Source organism: Opisthocomus hoazin, chromosome 7 (assembly GCF_030867145.1).
Source record: "Opisthocomus hoazin isolate bOpiHoa1 chromosome 7, bOpiHoa1.hap1, whole genome shotgun sequence".
Taxonomy (NCBI): Eukaryota; Metazoa; Chordata; class Aves; order Opisthocomiformes; family Opisthocomidae; genus Opisthocomus; species Opisthocomus hoazin.
Genome location: NC_134420.1, coordinates 12,155,039 through 12,173,610, shown reverse-complemented (window position 1 = coordinate 12,173,610; position 18,572 = coordinate 12,155,039). Strand labels below are relative to the sequence as shown.

The 18,572-nt window shown below is 40.7% G+C and overlaps 1 protein-coding gene across 15 annotated transcripts in view; it reads right to left on the bottom strand.

The window, feature by feature from the left end:
- The window catches only part of GALNT18 (polypeptide N-acetylgalactosaminyltransferase 18), a 321,219-nt gene extending 304,735 nt beyond the window's left edge, over positions 1-16,484 (bottom strand). For 14 of the 15 annotated variants that reach the window (XR_012764669.1, XM_075427473.1, XM_075427471.1 and 11 more), the window contains exons 1-2: positions 16,189-16,484; positions 15,782-16,047 (exon numbers count right to left, since the gene is read on the bottom strand). Coding sequence is in view for 14 of the 15 variants with exons in the window: in XM_075427473.1 (XP_075283588.1) it covers positions 15,782-16,016 (235 nt within the window). In the remaining variant the exon portion in view is untranslated. Of the gene's footprint in view, positions 1-15,781 lie in introns of all 15 variants that reach the window. The other variant, XM_075427469.1, reaches the window with a different exon arrangement.
- Between the last annotated feature and the right edge of the window lie 2,088 nt (positions 16,485-18,572).

Sequence of the window (18,572 nt, the reverse complement as noted above, 5' to 3'; positions counted from 1 at the left end):
AGTTTTGTCATAATTTCTAATTTGAAGGTTTTTACTCGCACTGTCTACTGATTTGACTGCACTTTTTGTGTCAGGTAAAAGGCAGTGCTAAAACATGTCAAGACAATTTAAAACATATATATATAAACAAACTAATTCAAGAAGTTGCATACACCAAACAACTAGGAAAACAACTTGCATTCAAGACCCTGGAGTATCTGTTGCAAGAAGTCTTCTACATTAGCCTTCAAGGCTGAGGCATTCAAAGAATGGCATTCTTGAGGAAGCAGAAAGGAAGTGTGTTGGACAAACAGGCTGCTTCCAGACTTCTGGAAAATGAGTTATAACAAGAACTTAAGGAGCCTAACCTTACCTTCAAACACACAAGAAACAAGAATTTAAATTTTTAAATAAAACCACAAATAATGCAAATTCTAAGCTTAATTTGCACAACTGGAAAGAACCATACATACACAAGTCAGAATAATTTGACACTATTGCGATACAGTCGACTATTTCCCTGATGCTTGCACGAGTCCATCCACTGTAAAGGTACACAGGGGAGTGGGGCAACTGCAGCAACTGGCACACAGAGTAACGATCCAAACGAGCCCATGTCCACTCTGTCCTTTTCTCCCTTTTTAGTATACAATTGAGTTTCCTGGTTAAGCAGCACACAGTCTGCCTGGCAAAAAACAGCAGACTAAATAAAAGGGGGTAGACATTTACGTTATAAAAGCTTTAGATTATTTAGACATTTTGTCCATGACAGAAACTACCAAAAAAGACCCCATCTATACATATAGCCTGCTTGTTCTGTACACAGAAACTGTGAATTGGAGTTCGCTATCTCAGCAGAAGAAAAACTCAAAGATTTGAAAGTAACCCTAAAGAAAGAAAATATGTCAATGAAGAAGAATTAACTTGAACACAAGTTTCACAGAAAGACATTCTATTAGAAGTCAGCACTATAGCAAGATCACTGTCCCTTTGATGAGACTCTTGAACAGGAGCCTCCAGCACCATCGAGGAAGTCTGCCACCACTTGCAAGGCTTAACTGTTATTTCTGGGTTCTTTTTTTTTGTAAAGTGGATCGAGTTGATGGGGAAAAATGAATTTTCATTCCCACCTATGCTATCTGACATTATAAGTGCTCACCGAAATTTGGCTGATTATATAGTTTAACACACCTTTTTAGCAGACACTTCGTCTTTTTTCAAAAATCTCTTTGTTTAATCTTTTTTCAAAGAGACAGGCAGCATGGGAACTCTTACACATTTATAAGACACATCACAGAATGTTAGGTGTTGGAAGGGTCATCTAGTCCAACATCCAAAGACTGAATCTACCTTTTCCTAACCACTTTTATCCATAGGTTCCCAAAGTCCACTAACCGGAACTCCAGGTCTCAATTTTCCTAGAAGTAAATATCACAATTGATACTTTCATTTGTCCACTTAAGGAACATACACAACTTCCCCTGATGAAGTCTGAACTGAAAGACGCAAAATTTAAATGTGTAAGTTTCTTCAGCCAGAGCCTTCTACTCACAGTGCTACTACTTGCACTGCTTGAGGTGACTGCAGGTCCCAGATGCCACAGGAAAGGAGGGGTTGTGCCAACAGCATTAAAGCTATGCCAGAGCTGTCGAATACCTCATCAGTTCATCTCAGTGGGCTAATTCCTGACTCACTGCTTTCACTGTTCTCTGGTGTAAACTGGGAATGACTCAAGCACTGCATTTATACAGGTGTGCAGTTCAGTGAGAAGAATCACCCTACAAAGAGGGAGCTTTTATTTATCCTCCTTCATAAGAAGCAACAAAAACTTATGGTTTATCATGTTTGAATTTGAGTCTTGAGAAAATTATTGAGTTCCTTACACTCCATGTACTGAAGAAGGGCATGAGTATGACTTCATAAAACTGCTGTTTGTTTTTTTTTTAAATCTATAAGATACAGCTATATGAAATGAATAGGATTTCTCTTGGGGTTATTTTAAATTCAGTGAAAAGGGTGAGTTTTTTCCACCTTGTGTTGAAATGGCCCTTGTAGGTAAATTGCTTGAATAAACCCTGCTTGCTAGATGATAATTGAACGAGCTTGGGGAATTTTGCCAGTTCCAGGTGTTGAGAAGTTGAGAGAAAATAACATCTGTTCTCATCAAATAGCAGAAAGGCAGATTCAAAGTTCCTCTTAATAAATTTGTAGCATGAATATTAAATAGAGTAAAACAGATACATTAAAAACGATATTTTAAAAGTAAAAATATGCTTTTTTAAATCAGCAAAGCTAAGTTACTACATCCTACTTGGTTATTTTATCATTTTTTTCCTGTCATACCTTGCACTGTCACAATTTGTCATTGTGGTTAAAACTCGCACATTCTCTGCACCATGTTCATTGTAAAAACAGCCAGACAATTATACAGCTACAGACTGACATGCAAAAACACCCTGGCTAGCTAGGTGCTAACTAAGCACAAGTTTTAAAAATAGACAGCAAAGAACACGCTGCTAAATATTTCCCATTGCCTGTAATTTGAAACAGCATTTTACATAACCTCTTTATTAATTACATTATTTTTTATACTTGTGGATACTTTGATTCTTCTTTCCCACCCCCTTCTTTACGCTTCAGATCCAGTTGCTTACATGGTGATATAAGTAACTCCATACATGTGAGGCAAGCAAGAGCCACTGTTCTTGATCCCGACCTGGCCTGTGGGTATCCAGGGCAGAAACCTGAGGTAGCAGAAGGGATGGAGGAAATGACTTATTGCTTTTTATACTGTTCTGCACAGATCATTCCGCTCACTTCCAAGCCCTGCAATACCTTAGATATATTACTTACTGCAGCATGGCAATGACAGCAATTTATGTGAGTCCAACAGAGGAAAGAATTTAGGGAAAGAACTTTGAATACACTCACACCAACTGAGAACTCAGTCCAGGGACCCTCTTTTATGTGGAAAGAATGTAATAAAAAAAAAAATAATAATTTAACACCTATCAATACCTTCAGTTTTTAATGTAAGGGAAAAATCGCAAGACAGAACAGCCGCTACCAGGATTTCCTTGTTCTCACTTTCACATAAACACCTCATATGTTTTCAGTAGCAGAAAGGGTGCAAATGCACAGTATCTGCACAGTTGGCTTTACTATTTAAAGTTGTCTTAACTGGATAACTAAAATGATAATCCAATTGCTAGAGAAGCAAATATCCAGAATTATCTTCCACTGAATCTGCATCAACACACATAGTATTGACTAATCTTTCCTCCACATACCTTCTTTCCCTAGGGCAGCTAATCAACTTTTTACAGAAGTTACATGGCATTCTTACCTGGCAAAACAAGCCACAAAAGCTAGGTTAAACGTACAAGCTCTTTGTCTTAACCTGCCAAGAAGCTTATTCCCTATTTTTGTCCCAACGCTGCAAACATACTGAGAGTTCTTATTCATACAAGCATGGTCTCAACTTCAGCATAGCCACTCACAGCCTAAAAGCTGCTCACACAAAGGTAGTAACAAAGTGTAATCAGAAAATCATTAGCAACTACAACAAAGTATTATGAAAAAAAAAAAAAAAAATCACTCTCCATGATCATGCCAGTTTTATATTTACCACCTCATTATATTAACTTGGGGGGATGAGGATTACCCTATAACCTACACCTATGTCCACAGAACTAGCAACAGTGATCAGCATGTTGCGCTGCTGGCAGCCACAGAGAGAGTACTTTGGGCTGAATGGCCGATTCTCCATCAATTCCTGTATAACTGATACACGTGGTAAACACACAGCCAGGTGGGACAGCGTTTGTAATGACACTTCTGTACTATGTCATCTGGTACTGTGTGCTTTTTTGCCACAGTCAACATCGCCTTCTCTACGGTATAAAGACAATACCAGTATTTGGCCACGTACTACAACCTTTTGCCAGACTGTAACAGAAGCTTTTGTTTTCCCCTTTGTCTCAGAACACAAATAGGAACATTCTTTGAAATATATTTAGACTAAACTTTTTTTTTTTTAATGTTAATTTGCAGGAATGTTGCCAATCCGTTTTTAGCAGATGGTTTGCTACTTAATGTCCCTGGGCAAGGCAGAAATGCTTTAATCAATAGAATCAAAAGGATTGTTGAGAAATTACATGCAATTTTACAAAATCAAAGGCACTTCCTACATATTGCCCAGCAGACAAAAACATATTGATATGTTGTTTTTGCAAGAAGCTAAGGAATGTTTCACACATTATGACATTAGGTTTCCTTTCACGTGTTTTCAAGCCTCCAGACTTCCTCATAACAAGGAATTTTACTCTTCCATAAATTTAAAAATTCTCCAACAGCAGCTTATTTCTTAGTTATGAAAAGAGAATCCAAGGCTGAATGATTAAAAATCTACCCTCAAGAGGTAGAAATTGCAACATAAGAAGCTTTACCTTTGCTGACTTCTTCAAATGAGAAATCAATAGCATGGCTCCCCATCTGCTCTATGATCCAGTATTCTACCTGCTTCTACAGCAGTCAATCATCCTGAAAACGGTCTCCACTAATAAGTGGCAAAATGCGCAGGGTTCACTCTAGCCATCAGCTATTACTCAGTTACTACAGAGAGCACTAACAACCATCTGAAAACCTGATTCTAATGCACTTGAGGCAATACTTCTGTGCTTTGCATTTCCAGACTGCAGGAGTCTGCTCCTGTTGCCACCATACTGAGATATTATGCAAACATTTGCTCTAATCAAGTTCTTGCTTCAGTGCCTGTATTACCATTTACAAACTGTTCCATGTCAGCCTGTACCAGGCAATGGTGACAACCCTTCCCGTCTTCAAGAAAAGACATACGGATCCATAGTGTAACCATTAAAAACACATACATACATTTATAGAGAGACGTACTATTATATAAAGAATATTTCTGTATGTTAAATATTTAAATATATATTTCCATATTCATTTGCATACAAAATTTTTCTCAGTACTGAAATGAAAATAGAGTAGTACAATTAGCACTATGAAGGTGCTTTTCAACTACTGTCATGCAAAAAAGACATAAGCTGTGCTACGAAACTCATGTATGTTGATAGAAATGCATTTATATGAAGTATAACAATAAATCAGTGAAATTAAAATTTTTCTATACCAACAGCATTCCTGTTACAGTGCCTGCACTTAGAGAAATGAAAGCTGCAAGTGGGAAAAATGTAAGTCCCGTCGTCATTTTGCTACTGCTTTTTGTGGCCTTGCTGCTTTTAGTGCATAACTTCACTCATCTTCCTGGCATTATGTATGGCTTTATGCATCCCTTTGGAACTTGTGGGGTTTTATTATTGTTGGTTTGCTTGTTTTGTGTCCAACAGTTTGAAATTAATTTTGAACTTATATGGCTTTATAACCATGTGAAAATATTAGCTAAACACAAACGTAAAATATCTCATTCAATTACATCTAAGTTTAATGATGACATAACACTTTATGGCTGACATCATGTTGTAAAGTCCCAGAGTATTAACTCTACTGCCTCTTCAAAAAACAGGATCAAAATAACACCACATGATTATGATATTTGAGACCAGTAGCAATACAATTTTGGTGCCAAGACCAGGCTTATGATATTCTGACTGTATGCAAGCCAAATATATCTTACTTCATTAAAGACACTAAACATGTCTTAAAAGGTCTATATAAACCAAATCAAACAGATTTAAGTCTTGCATTTTTGAATACTAGATTTTAATTAACAAACACATATTTGTAATAATCTGCCAGATGTGAAACTGGTTTTTCAGAATAGAATCAGAAATGGTGCGTCACTTCTTTCCACTCCATGGAAACTCAACAGCACTAGTTTTACCAGTTTCAACAACACTAGTGGAAACTCAGTGGTCTCTATCCAATAACTGTAGTTTCATATTAACTAAAAAGGGATAAAACATTCAGGTAGTCTTATGTAGCGTTTAGCTTTTTCTGTACTTCTCTCCTCATCCTCCAGATTGTCACACATTAAGTGAACACATGTTCTAATCAGAAACACCATAGAAATTATAGCATACTACTCCCCCACCCTTCACTTGAGCAACTGAAAATATTCCTATTAGCATAAGTCAAAGAAGGAAATGCTGGCATCGTGATCATGCAATATACAGCTGGTAAAATTATAAATACTTCAGAGAAAAACAAACAAATAGAACAAAGTCAGCCCTATTTAGTCTGTGCATAGAAAAATCCCAAAAGGTGATTTCTCTAACCATAACTTTACTGCAATGATAATCCTGTAATGGATGCGTACAAACTCACTGAGTCTGCTGTGCTGCAAAAGTTTATCTGACAGTTTTTCTTTTACCTATGGCATGCCAAACCTTCTTGCAAGTCATGACTTGACGCAGAAAGAAAAGCTTCACAGGAATTTGAATCCTCCATGAAAGCAGGGACAGGTAATTCACTGCATTAGTTGGATGATTCTTGAAATGGATCTCTAGCCAGATTACATACGGGCAAGTAAAACAGTCTAGAAATCTGTATTATCTCCCTAAAATGAAAACTAGGATGACCATTTATCCACGAAGAAAAAAAAACAAAACACCAACCTATCTCTTTTTCCATAGTCTTCAGAAAGCTGCTTATAGAAATCCTCTTTTCTCAGAGATCACCTGTGAGAGCTCTAATAAAAGGAAAATTCAAACATTCACATTGAAAATAAGAGGTTTGATTTAGGAGGTAGGAAATGGCAAAATCAAAACTACAACAGGATTTCCACATCCCCACTGACATTACTGACACAAGGTCATTGAGATCACAAACCTTTCAGATACAAGCAGATAATTAGGCAGTTATGTGGTATTTCAGATATGCTAATTATAACATGAATGTTGGGAGAGATATCTAATCTCATACTTCAGTGATCACTTCAGTCTCAAATTCGTATCAGTAAGGCCAAGATCTACGGTGGGAGAACAGACATGGCTACTTCACTACACAGTAACGTTTGCCTACTGCACGATTCACACACTCTCTCAGAGCTGTTGCTAATGGGAGAAGAGAAAACCTTCTGATTCATCTGAGCAATTCTGGTGGCGAGTCAAACCTCGGCACAAATTTGGCCAAATCAGTTCTCCATATCCCTCTCCTCTGCCCAGCTCCTGCAGATCTTACCCATGGAGACAAAGATCTCCGAGTCAAGGGTTCCACTACATATTTGTACAGCGCTGATCACAAGACAGCTGGGATTTCAGCCAGCTGCCACAGTGCTATTGTCATCGAAATAATAAAGTTTAAAAACCATATAATTTAAGTAGAGAATATAGTAAGAATCCATTGTGGACTTGAGAAGATACATTCTGGCATTTTAAAGGCAGAGAATTTCAACTTGGACCTCCTATCTCCATACTATAAACAAGAAATTAGAATATTCTCATTTCTTCATTTTCAAAGCCAAGTAGAGGAGGTGCTGGAGAGCTGTAGTAATTACAGTCATGGTGTTGGCTCCTAAAGATCTCTGCCTTTGCATCAGGAAACTCGGGCTATCATGTTAAAAATAGAACCTTGGTTACAAAACACCAGCTGAGCAGAGCACATTTGAAGAAAATGGAAACAATGTTGTTACACAGAGAACACATCTGCACTGCACATCTGTAGTCAGAATAGATATAATGGCAACAGCAGCATGAAGACAGAGAACTAAGTTTCAGGTACCTGGCAATTTAAGTGTCTACTCAGTGTATCTGTCCACACTGTCCCACCAAACAGCTGGTTACCGAGCTATTTCTCAAGTCTCTCAAATAAAGAAGCCCAGAAGTTTCTAAAGAGGCTACAGAGGTAGCACTGGAAGACCAAGGGCAGCACAGAAAGATTCCTCCACAGATGATGGAAGTGCCATTGGACTCTGATCATAATGCAGCTTAGTGAACAAAACAAGGAAGACCAGAAAGCATTTTTAAATACAAAAAATAAGGGAAATTAAAAGGAAAATAATATAGCAGACATGAAAAAGAATTCACCTCAGAGGAGGCATGACAAAATATGAAGTTAGTTTTCACTATTGCATTAGACAGAATTTAATTTCATTAAAGAATTAGTTTTGCTAATTGTAGACCAGTAAATTACTTGTTACCAGCAGTCACACAATATCTGCTCTGGACTCAGGGACAATCCCAAGACACCACAGCATGCTGTACTAAGTCCAGTCTCCAACCTCTGGGCCAAGTGTAGCTAACCCACATAATCTTATGGCTGCAACAAATGAGAACAGCCGTTAGCCAGCTAAAGATGATTCACGTCCCGTTATGTCCCTTGCCACACTCCGTACATTAAGAGCTGATGATCAAGTTCCTGGCCTGTTCTAATGGCCAACCAAGGATTCGCCATCATCCTCAGGAATGCAGCTAAGCCATCCTCATAACTGCCACTGCTGTCTCAAGATCCGAGCCCGATATTCACTTTTTTAAATTCACCACAGATTTTCTTTACATATCATGTCTCTAGCATTCAGATGGATAATATTAGCTTATCCCATCATACTACAGCTTATGCATGCTTTCACAGCATAACGTTGATGACAAGACCTTTCTGTTGAACACAGAATTAAACTGCTTCTGTGGCTTGTCGCAGGCAAAGGGAGCAACGTTAGGTAGACGCAGGCAACAACTTCAACCTTTTGGCCCTAGCGACAATGGAGAAACCACATAGCTCTTGCCAGGCTCACTGATAAACAAGTGTTTGTAGTCTCTTTTTATAATATAACGGAAAGACTCATATTTTGCACACATGCACTTGCAGGTCCAGATCCTGCACTACCAGACACAGAGTATCACGCTGCTTTCATAAGCACTCAGCTCATGCAAGAGAAAAAAAATAAACTACATCACCCACAAACAAACAATACGCTAGGATGTGATTCTGGAATTTTGTCCTATTCCTTAAATATGGAGAGTAGGTATCATTAGCACATAGGAGCCACCTCTCAAAACACAGCCTTCAACTAAACGTACAGCAAGACTCTTGCATTTGTTTCAGAAATACAGAAAGCGTACCTTGTGTACAGGTACAGCCATCTTTTTCTGATCCAGCAAACAAGAACACATGTATCGCATCATGCGGCAGTCTCAGCACCAGGCTCCTTCGAGCAAAGGCTCTTTCAAGTTTTAGGCCCTGAGAGAAGTCACACCTCCCACTGCTCTCTTTGCCTGCCCTTGTATGCACAACAGTTAATTGGCAGATCACTATCAAGCCCAGGCCATGGTACGCCCAAGTAGCAGAGTGGTTTTTACATTTGACTGCTAAGGCAGATATTGCCATGAGAGAGCGTGACAGTGAGATCAAGCTGATCTCACACATAATACACAATTCCCAGCAGCTATGCACAGGTTTGGGTTTATGTTTCTTTTCATATGTATTTATCTATATTTTTCATATGTATTTATCTATATTTTGGTCATGTAGATAAAATCGCTTATTAGTACTAAAATGGGCATAACAGTTTCGCAGAAAGCGAAAAGACCTAAATTTGAATCTCTGTACAGCTGCAGGCTGCTTGTGTCAATCAGAGTAACATTTTCCAAGGTGACACCTAGCCAGCATAAATGAAGCGCTGAGCTGAGTTCAGAACCTTAAGCAGAATAGCAGCCTCCATCTCTGCACAGCCCATAAATCATCTCCTCAAAGATTGTAGTACACAATCCACTCTTTCCACTGAAGCTGTGCCGCTATGCAGAGATAACAAACGTCAATAAAAATGAACTTTTTCAGAGAGAAAAGGCAAAATTCTCCAGCTTAGCAATAAGAGAACTTGTGGAGGGCGCACAAGTCACAGCTTCCAGCCTCCGCTCCCGATTCATTTTTTTAACCTTTTGTTGAAGACTTTCATGTGAACTACAAAAATTGTCTAGATTGACGGAAACGGAATCCAGGTCAATTCCCTTCCCAACTACAAAGCTACCATTCACATAAAACTTTTCTTGTTTCTGGCTCAAAAGACACAATCTCAAAAAAAAAAAAAAAAAGCAACTGGCATGCTGTTCCCATTGTATAAATCTGAAGAATTAATAGAGCAATCTAGCTGATAATCAGGAAAAAAAGCCCTTTAAAAAAATCACTCATTCTGAAAAAAACAACTTTAATCATGAAAGGAATCACTCAATCTCCAGTAATAACATACAGTTACCTTAATAAAGCCAGACTATCACTCCTCAGTTTTGGTCAGTGAGTCCTAACCATAGCAAAATAAATCCTCGATGGAAGAACCATCAAGAAAGAATATAATTTGAAGAGAACTAAAGATATTAAAAGCACAAGAAAGTTAACATTAATAATAGTAATAATAAACTATCAAGTTGTAGTCAATACAACCAACATCATTAAGTCTTCAGTGGATGGTCCTGCAAATACCTGCACCTCCAGTAACACTTGAAAACATACAGCAGTTTAAGTCTTCTACCTGAAATCACTATACTAAAGTTTTCTTTAGTGCACCCATTCCTAAGTAAGGAAGGACATAAAAGTTAAATTCAAATTAATCTGCACTGACATGCAGCAATCTAGAAAGACTTAAGAAGTCACAGCATAAAGAGAAAAAGTAATGGGATTAATCCTGCACGTCTTACATATGCAAGTAGTTCGTTCTCTTGCAATTAGTTACATTGGAACAGCAGGTCTCTGCTTGTACAGAGGCTGTGAATATAGGGCCCTCTGTTGCGGAGCAAGAGCTGTGTTCCCAGGGCTACTGTCTGCTGCTGATTTGTTTCTCAGTAGAATAAACACACTGCAGTGAGTGATAAACATGCTTAAGTGCTTTCGAGCTGGAGGGAAATAAAATGGGGGGATTTAACAAATAATTATTCCCAAATGGAAAGTACCACAAGAATAAGAGACATGGTGGAATGGCTATGCGAATGAATCCTAGTGAGCCTGATTTTATGGAACCTAGCTAGCTAGCCAGGCTGCAAAGGATAGCTATCACAAACCGGCTGTTTATACACTACATTCTTCCTCATGTTTGAGATCAAGAAATATATAAAGGGTAGACATCAAACATGGAATTTACTTACCCGAACCTTCAGAAGGCTAAAATCAAGAATCCAGGCTGATCTAGTTCCCAAACTCAAAATATGCAATTTCTGAAAGCAAATCATTTCACTCTAACGCCTTTTCAAGACACAGAGAGTGAATCACACACTGGAGATCTCTCCCTCCCCCAACTGACCACAGAGGGTGACTAGATATCCAACTACACCATAGCTAACATTAGCTGAAGTAAATCCACAGAGCACGTCACTCTAAGCAGCAGGCTGATGGATAACACATACATCTCCTCTCTTACAAATTTTCCCAAAGAAGTCCACACAGTGCTTGACATTCCGACAACAGATGCAGCAGCTTGCAAAGATGAGGGACCAAAGCCCTAGTACAACACAGATGTCTTAGTAATCATCCACTGACCTTAACTAAGAATTCAACTGGTCCAGAAATGAACTGTGTGTTTACAACTTTAATTTAGATCAACACTATGTATTAAGTGCCTGTAATTTATTAATTCTGTTTAGGTCCCAAGGTTGGGAGAAAGGGTTGGGGAGACCGAGGAAGCAAGTTCATTTCACAGACTTCATAGTCCATAATCTTTCAAAATAATGCTGGAATGCAAACATAATCTGATTAAAACTAGAAAGGCTAAAAAATAATAAAATGACATTGCATAATAAGACAAACAGGATGGCATGAATGAGGCATTTTAAGTTATATCAGCTTAATTATAGCATAGCTTTTCAAGAAAAAAGGTTTAACTCATCACCTACAATAGCTGAAAGCTAGGCTGCAGAAAAAAATAAATTGCTCCCTTCCAGCTAGTGTTTCTCCTGGTGTCATTGTTACAAACTAAGCATCTGATTAAGAGCGGCCTGCCTGCTCCCATTATCTTCCAACTGCACATGCAACTTAGGGCAGGTGACAGAGCCAATGCGTAACACATTATTAAGATGAAGGATATGTTGTGATCTGAGGGACTCTTGTATTGATTTTAATAAAATCAGAGCATTTGGGTTTTTTTGAATCCGTATGTTCCTTGTGAACTCAACAGAACATACTGTTTTCAAATATAATTGAGAAAAACTGATTTCAAATCCTAGGTTGGAACCACAGATATTTCATTTAACACAATATTTACTAACTTTAGCCCTTTAAAGTATACTTTCTGGTAACAAAGCTCAATAGTACTAGATTATACATGTGCCACACACCTTTGTTAGACATAAAAAAGGACTGCATTCTGCATAAAACTATCCATCTGGTCTTTCCCTCAGTTTTTCACACACATAAACACACATATGCACAAACACAATTAATCTCAAAAAATGCACCATCTTGTTTGCAAACTCAAAAGGAAGTGGAAACTAAAAGTTTATCTCAGTGGGCTGCCTGCTAGCACAAATGTATGCCTCCTGCTAAATACTGGAGGGGGAGGGTTCAGTATGTGTGTGGAATCTCTTTAGTACTGGCTGGGTAGCATTCAGATGTAATTAACACCACAGTCACCATAGCACACCATAACACACTGCCATAGAAAAGCATGCTGGTCATCATCACTGTAAAAAGGTAAAGTGACTTGACCAAAACCATCTTGTAAACGGTGGCAGGCCACAAGCCAAGAATTCATGATTCCCAAGCTCATGTTCCAGCATGACGCTTCCACTCCACAGAATGCTTCTTTCTGTGGTCCGTACTGCCCAACTAGACTGCAGTGCTGCCAGTCCTGCCCCAGACTGTCTATCGCAGAAGTCAGTATACAGATGCATGACTCTTGCACAGCACACCCATAGGCTACACAACATAAACTAACACATACGAGGGAAGAAGGAAGCAGAGAAGTACCATACAGGCAGAGCAGACACACACGCTCTTATTCCATTTCCAGCATCCAAAAAATGTGTGCAGAGAAATTATTATCCTTCAACACTTGTAGAAGTGTGGATACACAGAGTTGTAAGGTGTGCAAGGCACATGCTAGTGCATCCAAACTTTTCCAGTCTTGGCCAATACCAGTACCAGTATTTCTATTTCCATACTGTTCTTTCCGAAAACAAGGCATCCATGTTTTCATTCTCTATGAACTTCTCTTATCTGGAAATCTCTTTTCAGTCTGATACTTCTGTTGCCATGAAAATGTCTTATAAAAAATATTCACTTTAAAAAATGTTTTATACGAAGGCACCTCTAATTCCTTCTCGCTTCCAGGACACTTGGTAAAATATTACAGGACTGCAATTTATATGCTAAAGGAATTCTCAGATAGCATCTAATTAAATAATTCAATCAGAAAAAAAATTAAAATGAAATATTGGCACAATCCCATGTGTAAAATGCAGCCATTAAAGCTCTCTGGTATTTGCAGGATGCAATTCTATTACCCGTGCTAATTTCATGCCTGTTCAGCACTGCAGGACATCTGAGCTATTGACACCTCTCTCCAACATAAAAAATAAAAAAAGCGGTCCAGGAGAAGTCTGATGGCAAACTACAGATAACCTTTCTGACCTTGTCCAGAACCATTACAGTAGCTGATTAACCCAATTTATGGCAATGAACCCAAACTTAAAATTTCTTAAAACTAACCTTCAAACCCAGCCAAGCTTGGGATATTCCTTTCAATGACTTCAGTGAGTTTTGCACCATGACCCAGAATTCACAGCATCTCACAGCGGTAAGCAAAATCTGATTAAAATAACATCTTATTCTGCATTCTATGCCACAGGAATTCCTTAAGAACCCTAGTTATTATGATTCGACAAGTAAAAGCACAGAAAATCCACTTAGGGATAATGAGCTGTGATTTTAAATTTTTTTTATTCATTTTTTAATCTTATAGGTTTCAACAAGGTATCAGAAATTTGTAAACTTTATTTTTTTCCCATAAGTATATTTTAGTACTTATCACCAAACCATTCACTTAATCATTTTTAGAAGACCTTCTTCAACTTTCATACAGATGTTATTTAAGGAAAATATCTTCTGATTTGGTTTATGCATAGTCACAAAAAGTCACAAAAAAAGTTTATGCTCTAATCCATGCTATACTCTCCCCGGATTTCAGTATACCTTTCTCTACGACTCTGAGAAAAACCACTGACCAAAAGAACATGCCAATAAGGACATCAGCATTGATTGTTATTTTCCTTGAAAAGAAATAAGAGTACCGGAGCTTCACACCAACAAACCTGAAGGAGTTCTGCTCCATCCTCATATGGAAAGTCAATTAATTTCATGTATCTAACTCTTAACAGTGCCTTTTGAAAAATCCCTGCTTCATACATGCTTCCACAGTGCACTCCACTGGCACACAGACAAGAATATATTTCCTTTTTAAAATCCATTTCAGGAATCAAGAAAAACCTAAGGACTGCATGAGAGAACTTAAAACTTACAGGAGCTGCTACATCTTATTATCCAGAAAAAAAAGCAGTACCTTAATAATTTACCCAAAATAACAAGACTATCTGAAAAAAGAAGGCATATACAAACTGAATGGTGATGTGTCATAGTTTAGTTTAAAAAAAAAATCAATACCAGTCACAGCAAAGTAGCTGGGCTTTAACAGTGCCGCAAACTTACAAGTATTGACTAGCAGGTGAAGCCCAATTCATAGGGGATTAGGCACCTTGCCTGCTCCACCCTTCTTCATATTCCCAGAAGACCAGTTGGCCAAAGCTGCCTGGAAGAGAGCGAGGTTTTTTGCACTGGTGATAGGTATCCTTTACCAGATCGTTTGCTCTCCCTTTTTGGATTTAGGAGAGACTAGAATTGGGATTTGAACATTCAGTAGAGGTTATGCAGCAGCAGAGAAAGATGGTCCCTCCAGGTTTTGCAAGAGTTCTCACCTACCTCCACCCTCAGCCTCCTTATTACCCAACCCACTTAGCAGAGCGAGGGAACGACTGTATGATGCCATGCAGATGATGAAAATATAAAAGAAGACATTAAACATCATCCAGCAAAGCAAAGTCATGTAAAATCCCAAACTCCCAGGAAATAACAGCATTCTCCCCCACTGCTTGCCCACTTCAACCCTCCTCCCAGAGCTCCCACTAAAAGGAGATTAAATTAAAAAGGCATTACACAAATAAGCAATTGCCCCAGTTATAATCCCAAGTGGTCCCCAGCACTACAGCAGCACTAAGGCAAAACCTTGAGCGCACCCGGACGCACGCAGCCTCTCAGCACGGATTAGCAGAGCCAGGCTTATAGGGGGAGAACAAAAATTCCCCTTGCAGCAACCCATTTCGGAAACGAACAATACCAAACACAAAAGAATGAGGATAATAGCAAGGTGGGAAGAGGCTGCCCTGCCCGCCGCGCCGAGCCCTCCCCGCGGACCCCCCCTACTTCAGCAAGGCAGGGGGCTGAGGTCAGGTTTATCACAGCATCAGGCCGAGCCCGGCCCGGCGGGGCTGCCGCTGCCCAGCGCCCAGGCCGAGCCGCCCCGGAGCCGAGCCCCGTGGGGCGGGGGCGACTCCCGGCAGCCGGCGGCCCCGCTCGCCGCCTCGTGCGGGAGGAGGGAGGGAGCGGAGGGGGACCGGTCCCCCCTCGCCGCCCGCAGCCCGGCTCCGGGAGGGGACCGCCGGGGACTCCCACACGCACCGCAGCCTCCGCGCAGCCCCCGGCTCTTCCGGGCTGAGGCATGGCTCTCCCCGATGGCGACAGGAATGTCACCCGCACACACACACAAGAGCGGCGGGAGAGGACGGGGACTGCACACAGCAAGCGGCAGGGAGGGGGGGGGAAACAAGCAGGGGTAAGGTGGTGGTACCTTGGATGTGCTGCTTGATGACATTTTCCAAATGGTCCAGCCTTTCTATAATCCGTAAAGTGTCCCCTTTGTCTTCCTCTAACTTTTTTTCCGAGATCGGCTCCTGCACTTTCACATAAACACTGGCAATGTAGTTGGTGACCCAGCCCACGTAGAGCAGGCAGACTATGTTGGTCATTCCACTCAAAATCACGCAAGTGGACACTAAAGTTTTGGTTTTCCTGGTGCACACCATTCTGAGATCCCTCCATATAGCTCCAGAAATCCTGTGATCCAGAAAACAAAAATAAATCGCGATGAAAACCAGTCCTTTCCCGCCGTTCCCCGAAACGGGGACCACTCAGAAGTCAGTAAATTTCCATGCAAAAAGTTACCTAATCCACAGAATAAAAATATTTGTCGCCTACCTAGGAGGAGAGGTGGGGGCGGGGAGGGCTGATAATCAGAATCCTGGATTTTAGTACATTAAAATAGCTGAAACTTTGCGCCAGCCGCGCCGGCAGCAGACCAGCAAGGCGCGCCAGCCGCCCGGCTGCCCGCCGCCCTCAGGCACCGGCTCCGGCCACGGGCATCAAGGACGCGAGCAGCCAAGTTCCCGGCAGCTGCAAACTTTGTTCCCTCCGACGCCGCGCCCGATCGCACCCGGCCGCAGCTCCGGAGTCCGACCGCGGAGCTGCCTGCCGGGGAGCGCGGCTCGCTCGGCCGCGGATTGACAGCCCCCTCCTCCAATGAAGAGCCCGCTCTGGCAGGGAGGGTGCTGCCATTCCCCGTATGGGCGACGGGGAGCCGGGCGGGGCGGAGTTACGGCGGGGCCCACCTGCTCCTCGCAGGCACGCACGCACACACAGGCAGTGCGGCGCGGTGGGGCCCCTGCGCCGTGCTGTCAGCCGGGGCGGTGGCCTCCCTGCTATGGCTGTAGCCGGCTGCCAGGAATTTCCAGCCTGGCTAGGAAGAAGCAGCAGCCAGCTCCCGTTCGCTGCGAGGTGAACGCTCTGCTGCTTGGCTGGAGGGAGCCGCCGGTATCGTGAAGATGCGTTCTCACCCAGCCAGTCAGCCATTGGCCTGGAGGGGTGAAACCAGAGACAGGCCTTGGCTCACCGGAGCTGTCGGCTCCGCAGCTCAGATAACGCAGCGACCACCCACTATTACAGTACGTTTGTCTTTTAGCCTGTTTGCGTGCCCTCTCCCCGGGGAGGTTATGTTATTAATAGCTAACTGGTGCTTGCATCCACACCAGCAAGCCCCAGTATCCATCCACTGCCTCCCCAGGTCCCACAGCCTAATAAAAAAAATATTTTAAGTACTTATTACCCAGAGAAAGCAAGAAGTAAGAAGTGCTGTGGATCACACAGACTGTAGCACATAGTCACCCTGCACAGCAGACCACTACGCTAGGGTTTACCCTGTCTGGGTGCAGAAAGCACAGCAGATACCAGGACTCAAAACTTTGAAGCGCCCACGTGTGAGCGTGAGTCAAACCCTGCAATATCTTCAATGGACATTTCAACATCTCACTAGAAGCAAAAGGAGGTGATTTGTCTTAGGGTTTGGGATGGTTATTTTTAAATGAATAGTGAGTATAGTATTTGAAATTCATAGCAAGATCCAGTATTCAAGAGAGAAAGCAGGCAACTGTCCTGCCAAAAGGCAGAATTGACTTCTTCCTTTCCATCAGTTGGTACTCCATAGAAACAGTAAAAACTACAGATACTCAAACACATAGAAAAAACATGCCAATAGAAGCTGCAGTAAACTCTGCCAATGAAGCTCAAAAACAAACTGCCTCCTCAGTCTTCTTAGCCTCTGAAAACCCACTGAAATTTTGGCCAATTTCTAAGTACTTCCCCAGCGATACACTACAGGAGACTAGCCCAAGAGAACTCATTTGGAAATTAGAAAATATAGCACAAGGTATTTGAATGGGAAAAAGAGTATACATTTACATTTTAAGGAAAAATATTAATACAGGAAAGTTTGCTAGACAAACCATTCAATGAACAATTTCAAGCTTTATAAAAGACAAAATATTGACAGAATATACTAGTACAGCTCCACCACATAAATCAATTAGCCTGCTTGGTCTGCAACAAACATTTGTCTGCAGCATCATTTATTTCCTATCCTTGTACTTCAGTGTTACTGCTCCACATCTTGTAGCAACTAACAGCAGTAAGTGCGCATCACTGAAATCTTCAATAATAGTGTTATCTAGACTTGCTTTAATATTTGTAAACTCTGTCTGCAGTCACAAAATACAAATTCTTCAGCCCTGGCAATTTAGGCAGAATCCAGGGCTTAGCTTTGTACTTCTCAATTTAAAGCAAAACTTACCTGAAATCAATCCAGATAAAGGATGAGTAACAACCATTAATATGTCATACTTTCCACAGAACTTTATAAAATATTAACAAACAACAAACTGCTTTTATAAACAAATATGAAGAGTACTTGTTACTAACGACTATCAGCACATCCGTAAGTGACATAACGGTTTGAAAAAAGACAGCTAATGTGTCTCACAGGCCTAATGGGTTGCTTGTAACAGCATGTAATGGATTAACCTTTTATTACAGTAACCATTAATAGTTCATTAGCCCTTTGCTCCAAACAGTTTTCTGACGATGTTTAAAATATAATTTCATTTATAACTACATTCTCCTACTACCAAAGCTGCACTCCTCAACAGCAGAACAGCAATTCCCTGTCTCCTCATTTGAGCTTTGATTCTACTGAAGCTAGTGTTAAGACTGTCTGACTTCATAGCAAAACCTCCAGATGCTTTAATACATGA